Source organism: Erythrolamprus reginae, chromosome 1, assembly GCF_031021105.1.
Source record: "Erythrolamprus reginae isolate rEryReg1 chromosome 1, rEryReg1.hap1, whole genome shotgun sequence".
Classification (NCBI taxonomy): Eukaryota; Metazoa; Chordata; class Lepidosauria; order Squamata; family Dipsadidae; genus Erythrolamprus; species Erythrolamprus reginae.
Genome location: NC_091950.1, coordinates 202,366,250 through 202,375,741, shown reverse-complemented (window position 1 = coordinate 202,375,741; position 9,492 = coordinate 202,366,250). Strand labels below are relative to the sequence as shown.

The 9,492-nt window shown below is 47.4% G+C and overlaps 1 protein-coding gene across 1 annotated transcript in view; it reads left to right on the top strand.

Moving 5' to 3' along the window:
• Nucleotides 1-9,142, top strand: part of STAT4 (signal transducer and activator of transcription 4) — a 56,014-nt gene extending 46,872 nt beyond the window's left edge. Inside the window, exons 17-22 of the mRNA XM_070755943.1 lie at nucleotides 5,264-5,271; nucleotides 5,360-5,552; nucleotides 5,861-6,052; nucleotides 6,189-6,255; nucleotides 8,099-8,207; nucleotides 8,992-9,142. Of these exons, the coding sequence (XP_070612044.1) occupies nucleotides 5,264-5,271; nucleotides 5,360-5,552; nucleotides 5,861-6,052; nucleotides 6,189-6,255; nucleotides 8,099-8,207; nucleotides 8,992-9,018 (596 nt within the window). The 3' untranslated portion in view covers nucleotides 9,019-9,142. The remainder of the gene's footprint in view (nucleotides 1-5,263; nucleotides 5,272-5,359; nucleotides 5,553-5,860; nucleotides 6,053-6,188; nucleotides 6,256-8,098; nucleotides 8,208-8,991) is intronic.
• Nucleotides 9,143-9,492: the final 350 nt, after the last annotated feature.

Below are 9,492 nucleotides of genomic sequence, written 5' to 3'. Positions count from 1 at the left end.
TTTTCAAATGTTTTTTAACCGATGCATTGTGATTCCAACGATTCCAATTAGCAAATGACTTGAAAGAATTTATTTTATTTGTTTATTTTGTCCAATACACAACAATACACAATGAAGGTTATAGAGGCTATACTCTAGTAAAATATATTAGAGAAAGAATAGAAGTGAAAATTTAGGAATAGAATACAGTATATCAATTAGAGAATAGAAGGATATTATGAGAGTAGTATAAGAAGATTAGAATAGAAGAATAGTAGATATGATATATGAGATACAGTAGAACCTCGACATACGAGCTGCTCTACTTACGAGGGATTCCGAGATACGAGCTGGGAGGGGAGAGACATTTTTGCTCGACTCCCCGAGCTCACATTCGGGATACGAGCATTCCCCCCAGCGCTGCTTTGGAAGACGCGACGGGAAGAAGGAAAGCGGGACGGCGGGCGGCCAGCGGCAGAAGGCGAGAGGTGCCTCTTCGATGTGCGCGGACCCCCCCCACCCCCAGCAGAAGCCAAGGAGCCCCAGAGTGGGGTGGCAGGGGAGGCGGACCGCCTCTCCGCTCGCCAAGTGCCACTCACCAAGTGCCTCTTCGCATGCTCGATCTGCCAGAGAGCCTTCTGCTGCTAGCCGCCCGCCCTTCTTTTGCCCAGCGTCGCTTCGGAAGCCGCCGAACGCCGTCAGAGGGGCGCGATGCTTTAGGAAGGCAAGCAGCAAAGCGGCACTTGGTGAGCGGCGAGGCGCGAAAGAGAGCGGGGCGGCCAGCGGCAGAAGGCGAGAAATGCCCTCTTTGTGCGCTCGATCTCGGGGGCGAGCCTTGCCACCAGGCTCGGCTGGGGGGGGCTTGGCTTCTGCTGGGGGGGGGGGCGGCCGGGGTCTGGCTCCCGCCGCTGATGCACCCCTCTGACGGCGTTTTCGGCGGCTTCCGAAGCACAGGGAAGGGCTTAAGCCGCCGCCTTTTCCCTTTCGCCCAGCGCTGCTTTGGAAGGCGCAACGGGAAGAAGGAAAGCGGCACAGGGGCTTGGCTTCTGCTGGGGGGGGGTCGAGCCCCATCCCCGGGCGGAGCGGCCTGAGGGGTCCGGTGCGGCGCTGCCTCCTCCCGCGCCCCGCCCCCACTCGGGAAGAAGGGAAGAAGGAAAGCGGCACGGGGGCTTGGCTTCTGCTGGGGGGGGGGGCGGCGGCCGGGTCCCGGCTCCCGCCGAGCGGGGGCAGGAGGAGGCAGCGCTGCATCGGACCCCTCAGGCCACTCCGCCCGGGTCGAGCCCCATCCCGGGCGGGAGCGGCCTGAGGGGTCCGGTGTGGCGCTGCCCTCCTCCCGCGCCCCGCCCCTGCTCGGGAAGAAGGAAAGCGGCACGGGGGCTTGGCTTCTGCTGGGGGGGGGTGGCGGGCCGGGTCCCGGCTCCCGCCGAGCGGGGGGCAGGAGGAAGCAGCGCCGCACCGGACCCTTCAGGCCGCTCCGCCCGGGTTGAGCCCCATCCCAGGCGGAGCGGCCTGAGGGGGTCCGGTGCGGCGCTGCCTCCTCCCGCGCCCCGGCCCCCGCTCGGGAAGAAGGGAAGAAGGAAAGCGGCACGGGGGCTTGGCTTCTGGCTGGCTGGGAGTGGGGGGGTCCGCGCACATCGAAGAGGCACCTCTCGCCTTCTGCCCGCTGGCCGCCCGCCGTGCCGCTTTCCTTCTTCCCTTCGCGCCTTCCAAAGCAGCGCTGGGCGAAAGAGAGCGGGGCGGCCAGCGGCAGAAGGCGAGAGATGCCTCTTTGTGCGCTCGATCTCGGGGGTTGGGGGCGAGCTTGCCACCAGGCTCGGCTGGGGGGGGGCTTGGCTTCTGCTGGGGGGGGGGCGGCCGGGTCCCGGCTCCCGCCGCTGATGCGCCCCTCTGACGGCGTTCGGCGGCTTCCCTTTCGCCCAGCGCTGCTTTGGAAGCCGCAACGGGAAGAAGGAAAGCGGCACGGGGGCTTGGCTTCTGCTGGGGGGGGGGGCGGCGGCCGGGTCCGGCTCCCGCCGAGCAGGGGCGGGAGGAGGCAGCGCCGCACCGGACCCCCTCAGGCCGCTCCGCTTGGAAGCTGGGAGGGGGGGCGGAATATGGGAGGAGAGAGGGCAGCCTCCACGCTTTCCTTTCGGAGGAAGAGCTAAGTGGCCAAAGACGTTCCGCCGCCCCCCCCCGCTTCCAAGCCGCATTCGCCTTCCTCAGCCTCCGCCCAGCTGTCCATTTTGTAGAGAAGCGGGAAGCGGAGGAAGAGCTGGATGCTGGCGGCGGCGGAGGAAGGCGCCACACGATTTAGCGGCGAAGTAAGGTGAAAGGTTGGAAAGCTGAAACCGCCCGGTTTCAGCTCCCCAATCCTCCACGTTTACTTCGCTCCTGTCCTGGCTAAATCGTGTGGCAGCAAACATGCTTTGGGAGTTTGGCTGGGGGGGGAGGGAGTTAGGAAGGTGCTACTTCTCCCCCCCAGCCAAACCCCCCAAAGCATGTTTGCTCCCACGGGGAAGGGAAAAGGGCGGCGGCTTAAGCCCTTCCCTGTGCTTCGGAAGCCGCTGACGCGCCCCTCTGATGGCGTTCAGCGGCTTCCGAAGCACAGGGAAGGGCAGTGAAAAGGCGCGATGCTTTTCCGGGCAGCCGGCTTGCTGGCCGGAGAAGCGAGTGATCCAGGAGTCCAGGAGGGGGAGAGAAAGAGAAAGAGAGAGGGGGGGAGAGAGAGAAAGAGAGGGATAGAAAGAGAGAGAGAGTGAGAGATGCTCAGTGAGCCTTTCTTTGAAGTTGCCTTTCTTTCTTTCTTTCTTGCTCTTTTTCTTTCTCTTTTACCTTCCCTTCCTCTATTTCTTCTTTTCTTTCTCCTTCCCACCTTCTTCCCTCCCTCCCTTCACTCATTCCTCTCTTACTCTCCCCTTTCATAAGTTTCCTTGCTTCCTTCCTCTGTTCCTGTCCCTTCCCCCTTTCTTTCTTTCTTTCTTTCTTGGCTCTTTTTTCTTTCTCTCTTTTACCTTCCCTTCCTCTATTTCTTCTTTTCTTTCTCCTTCCCACCTTCTTCCCTCCCTCCACTCATTCCTCTCTTACTCTCCCCTTTCATAAGTTTCCTTGCTTCCTTCCTCTGTTCCTGTTCCTTCCCCCTTTCTTTCTTTCTTTCTTTCTTTCTTGCTTGCTTGCTTTCTTTCTTTCTTGCTCTTTTTCTTTCTCTCTTTTACCTTCCCTTCCTCTATTTCTTCTTTTCTTTCTCCTTCCCACCTTCTTCCCTCCCTCCCTCCCTTCACTCATTCCTCTCTTACTCTCCCCTTTCATAAGTTTCCTTCCTTCCTTCCTCTGTTCCTGTCCCTTCCCCCTTTCTTTCTTTCTTTCTTTCTTTCTTTCTTTCTTGCTCTTTTTCTTTCTCTCTTTTACCTTCCCTTCCTCTATTTCTTCTTTTCTTTCTCCTTCCCACCTTCTTCCCTCCCTCCCTCCCTTCACTCATTCCTCTCTTACTCTCCCCTTTCATAAGTTTCCTTGCTTCCTTCCTCTGTTCCTGTCCCTTCCCCCTCTTTCTTTCTTTCTTGCTTTCTTTCTTGCTCTTTTTCTTTCTCTCTTTTACCTTCCCTTCCTCTATTTCTTCTTTTCTTTCTCCTTCCCACCTTCTTCCCTCCCTCCCTCCCTCCCTCCCTTCACTCATTCCTCTCTTACTCTCCCTTTCATAAGTTTCCTTGCTTCCTTCATCTGTTCCTGTCCCTTCCCCCTTTCTTTCTTTCTTTCTTGCTCTTTTTCTTTCTCTCTTTTACCTTCCGTTCCTCTATTTCTTCTTTTCTTTCTCCTTCCCACCTTCTTCCCTCCCTCCCTCCCTTCACTCATTCCTCTCTTACTCTCCCCTTTCATAAGTTTCCTTGCTTCCTTCCTCTGTTCCTGTCCCTTCCCCCTTTCTTTCTTTCTTTCTTTCTTACTTTCTTTCTTGCTCTTTTTCTTTCTCTCTTTTACCTTCCCTTCCTCTATTTCTTCTTTTCTTTCTCCTTCCCACCTTCTTCCCTCCCTCCCTCCCTTCACTCATTCCTCTCTTACTCTCCCCTTTCATAAGTTTCCTTGCTTCCTTCCTCTGTTCCTGTCCCTTCCCCCTCTTTCTTTCTTTCTTTCTTTCTTTCTTGCTCTTTTTCTTTCTCTCTTTTACCTTCCCTTCCTCTATTTCTTTTCTTTCTCCTTCCCACCTTCTTCCCTCCCTCCCTCCCTTCACTCATTCCTCTCTTACTCTCCCCTTTCATAAGTTTCCTTGCTTCCTTCCTCTGTTCCTGTCCCTTCCCCCTTTCTTTCTTTCTTTCTTTCTTTCTTTCTTTCTTGCTCTTTTTCTTTCTCTTTTACCTTCCCTTCCTCTATTTCTTTTCTTTCTCCTTCCCACATTCTTCCCTCCCTCCCTCCCTTCACTCATTCCTCTCTTACTCTCCCCTTTCATAAGTTTCCTTGCTTCCTTCCTCTGTTCCTGTCCCTTCCCTCTTTCCTTCCTTCCCACCCTCCGTCCATTCATTCACCCATTCATTATTCATTTATATGTACATGTACATTTCTTCATTAAAAACATGTCTTTCTGTATAATTTAGACTAACTTTGTGAGTTTTTTGAGGGCTGGAACCAATTAAAATTATTTACATTAATTCCTATGGGGAAAAGTCGTTCGAGATAAGAGCTGCTCGACTTAAGAGCCCAGGTCCGGAACGAATTAAACTCGTATCTCGAGGTACCACTGTATAGGAGAGACAATAGGACAGGGGACGGGAGGCACGCTAGTGCACTTATGCACACCTCCTTTTATTAATCCTCCAACAGTATTTATTTATTTTTGAAAGAAGTTTGGAAAGCATTAATGATAGTGGGAAATGCAATGGTAGAGAAGGGGATATTGAGGTTTGTAGCTTCCTGGCTATATATTGCTTCTTTGAAGTTTTTATTCTACCTTCAGAAAGAAGCAGATTCTTTTTCAAATTCAAATACAAGTTGAGTCTTGTGACTTTGTACTCATATCAATGCAGTTTCCTTAGCAGCAGTATAGAAGTGGTTTCTTGCTGCTTCTTCCAGGATGTTTTGTTGTTGTTAACCTTCCAATGTAGCCTGCAAACTGGGAAATTATTTATGGTTTCTCATCTGAGTAATAATCAATTTCAATCAGTTTTTTCCAGATCAACCAAAAATAATTAAATGTTGTCACCTGCTCAGCCACCAGACAAAATACCATTGCTGTATTTGTGTCAGAGTGGCAGCTGAAAAATAAATTCCTTCCTCCAGTGCCACTTCTCTAATCATGTGTGGTTTTTTGTTCTTTTGCTAGATTACAAGGTTGATTAATCCTATAGAACTTCCATTTTGGTCCGCCAAATAGAAATTATCTGGGATTATATAACATTTTCTCAGGTGAATTCCACAGTCCTTTTTTTCAGATATGCATCTACATAAAGTTGTATTTTTACATCCTGTTTGCAGGTGTATAATGGGCTTTGTGAACAAAGAGAAGGAGCGAGCTTTGCTGAAAGACAAAAAACCTGGGACATTTTTACTGAGGTTTAGTGAAAGTAATTTAGGAGGGATTACATTTACCTGGGTATCCCAGTCTGAAAATGGTAAGTTCTGTACTGTAAAATACATAACACTTCACTTTAGCTTCATCTTTCCTTTATGATTTCTTAAACCTTTTGTGGATAGGTATAAGAAAACTCTGATCCTTTGATCTGACATGCTGAAGTAATGATGCTTAATAGATTTGGCAGTATTTGTGGATTTGGCATTTTATTTTCCAAGTTGTGCTTTGTCCTTTTTGTTTATTTGTTTATAAAATCTGCAAATCTATACTCTTATTAATTTGATTGCTGTATATTATAGTTCTATTTATAAATCTATCCTCTTATTAACAACTTTATTATCTTCACAGGGGAAGTGAAATTTCACTCTGTTGAACCATATAACAAAGGCCGCTTAACTGCCCTGCCATTTGCAGACATATTACGAGATTACAAAGTTATTTCGACAGATAACATTCCTGAAAACCCATTGCAGTATCTTTATCCCAATATCCCCAAAGACAAAGCTTTTGGAAGGCACTACAGCTCTCAGCCTAATGAAGGTCAGAAATTATTCTGAATGTCTTCCCTTCCCTTAATTAAGCTAAATGTGTGGAGTGACCTCCTCCTACATACCCAGAATTTCTTACACATTTTATTCTTGATCCAGATTTAATGTGCATCATATTTTACATTTAGTATCAAGACCTACAGAAGGAGGAACTAAAGGTTATGTCCCCTCTGTTTTCATTCCAGTCTCCAAAATGTGAGTAATTATTCCATTAGTTTAAGTTGTTATTTCTTAAAGTAATTAATATAGAAAATGTCCCAGGTTGCAGGATGTTGTTATTTAACTGAGATGTTTAAAAAATACCGTATTTTTCGCTCCATAAGACGCAGTTTTTTTCATCCCAAAGTAGGATGAAAAATCAGCCACGTCTTATGGAGCGAAGATGCAGGCAGGGAGGGGAGGCGCTGGAGCAGAGGGGGGCGGCGGCGATATACTCATCTGGAGACCGCCGCCTCTGTCGCCGCCTCTCCTCTTCCCAACCCCGAAGAGAGCCGCGCCTTTCGGCCTCCGGAAGTGCTGGGCCGGGGGATGCCTCCACCCCACAGGTTTAGGAGGCGGAGCGGCACCGGAGGAGCGTTGGCGATTCCAAGCCTTTGGGAAGGCTACGGGAATCGCTTAAGACCCAAAACCCAGCCAGTCGCTCGCAGCCGGCCGCCGCCTGTGCAAAGTTTGGCTGCGAACTCGGCTGGCTAGCTGCTGCCTGGCCCCCTCCCTCCCGGAGGAGGGTCTCCCTTCGCACCACCAGCAGCGCTCCCCACGCCAGCCAGCCAGCCAAGCCCCGCGCCCACCGGAGCCGGCTCCTCGCTCTCCCCCCGCCGCCCGCCGCATTTGCAGGAGGTGGGGAGGGTCGGGCGGCCCGCCAAGGCCAGGAGGGACGCCGCTGCCCCCCCTTCCCTCTCTCCGCCCGCCGCTGCGCCTCCTGCTGAGCCCCCTCGGCCCCGCGCGGCGCCTGTCAGAGGAAGCTGCCCTGTCCCGGACAGGATCCGGGGGCGAGGTCGTCGGGGTTTGAGGGGCCCTAAACCGCCCACAGCAGAAAAACAGAAAAAATAAGGGAGAAAGAAAGAGAGAGAAAGAAAGGAAGAGGAGAGTTAGAAAGGGGGAGAGAGAAAGAGGGAGAGATAGAGAAGGAGAGAGAGAAAGAGAGAGATACAAAGAGAGTGAGTGAGAGAAGGAGAGATAAGAGAGAGAGAGAAAGAAAGAGGGACAGAGAGAAAGAAAGAGAAGGACAGAGAGAAAGAAAGAGAGGGACAGAGAGAAAGAAAGAGGGACAGAGAGAAAGAAAGAGAGGGACAGAGAAAGAAAGAGGGACAGAGAGAAAGAAAGAGAGGGACAGAGAGAAAGAAAGAGAGGGACAGAGAGAAAGAAAGAGGGACAGAGAGAAAGAAAGAGAAGAACAGAGAGAAAGAAAGAGAGGGTCAGAGAAAGGGAGAGGAGAGATAGAAAGGGGGAGAGAGAAAGAGGGAGAGATAGAGGAGAGAGAGAAAGAGAGAGATACAAAGAGAGTGAGTGAGAGAAGGAGAGAAAAGAGAGAGAAAGAAAGAGGGACAGAGAGAAAGAAAGAGAAGAACAGAGAGAAAGAAAGAGAGGGACAGAGAGAAAGAAAGAGGGACAGAGAGAAAGAAAGAGAGGGACAGAGAGAAAGAGAGAGGGACAGAGAAAGGGAGAGAGAGAAAGAGAAAGAAAGGTAGAGAGAAAGAGGGAGAGATAGAAAGAAAGAGAGAGGGGGGCTTGTTTGTATATTTTCCCAATTCCCCTAGGGCAGTGTTATTGTAATAAATATTTTAGCCTACTTTTTGGCTCAAAATATTTTTTTTCTATTTTCCTCCTCTAAAAACTAGGTGCGTCTTATCAGCAGGTGCGTCTTATAGAGCGAAAAATACGGTACTTAGAAACCTAAACTTTTAAAAAAAAATAATTTGATTGAGAGAAAGGGGCTGATGGGATGAAGGGAAGATATTGCAAACTTGTGAGAATAAAAGTAAGGTGTTACAAAGTATATCATGTGTTCACTCACTAAACAACTGTCTTTTTTTAAAAGTCTGAATAATTCCACAGATCCACCTTCTCCATCAGATCTTCTTCCCATGTCACCAAGTGTTTATGCTGTTTTGAGAGAACACTTGAGCCCTTCTGTAATGGAAACTGCTGTACGTTACACAGGTTTTGTTTATTTTTATTCTTAGAATAGATTTGAATTGAATTCTTTATTGGCCAAGTGTGATTGAACACACAAGGAATTTGTCTTTGGTGCATATGCTCTCAGAGTACATAAAAAGATAAGATACATCCATCAAGAATCACAAGGTACAACACTTAGTGGATACTATCATAGGATAGGATCATAGGATAGGATAGGATACTAAATGAGCAATCAAATCATACTAGGAAACTAAATAAAACAATATAAATTGTAAAGATATAAGCAACAAGGTTATAGTCAAGGAGGAGATAGGTAATAGGCAATTTATGTCCAGGATGTAAAGGGTTTGTAGCCTTTTTGACTCTTGCAGTATACAGGTCCTCAGTGGAAGGCAGGTTGGTAGCAATTGTTTTTTCTGCAGTTTTAATTATCCAGACATCTCCCTACTTTCATTTTCCTGTCCATGTTCACTGTTGCTGTACACAATGACACAAAATGCCTGAGTATTTTTCTCCATTCAGATAAGTTGAATGACCAATATGAGATTGAAGACTTCCGTGATACTAATTGAAATAAATAGCTTCCTTGAGAAGACACTAAAATCCAATGTCTTTTAACTTCTAAGAAGTACCAATTATTATGCCCATGGCATTTTCATTTTTTTAAATTCCTTATGAGAATAAGTTGAGTTCCTATTACATTTTAATTATTTTCAAGAAGCTGTGGTTCATATTGCATTTAAGAAAAAAATATCTATTAATTCCAACACTTATATCTTTGTTCTCTTATAGTTGAATTCTCCTTATGCATCTGAGTGACATTCAGATACTGAAGATTTTAAAATACAGAGGAACACGTTTGTGTGTATTAATATGTTTATAAAGAATGTTCTTAATTTTCCTATACTGTAAATATATTTTTCCAAGAGATATTCAGAATTCTCGTCTTGACTGTAGCTGTTAATTTGTTTAAACAAATATTTTATCTGGTTCAGGTAATGGTTTTACATGGCTAGAATGAACCTCATATACTGTACTAGTCAAACTTTCATTGATATAACTAAGTTGAATTTGCACATCACACACTCTTATTAATTTAATCTGATTTATCATATATATGTTGATAATTACATTATACATTACATTATACATTAAAATGTAGGGTTAATTTTGTTCCATTGACCTAACTACTTGTGGCTTATTCAGTTAAGATATTTTTCATTTCTAAAATTTAGATATTAAGATAAATTGATTTATTCAAACCTGATAATAAAAAAATATTTCATATGTGAA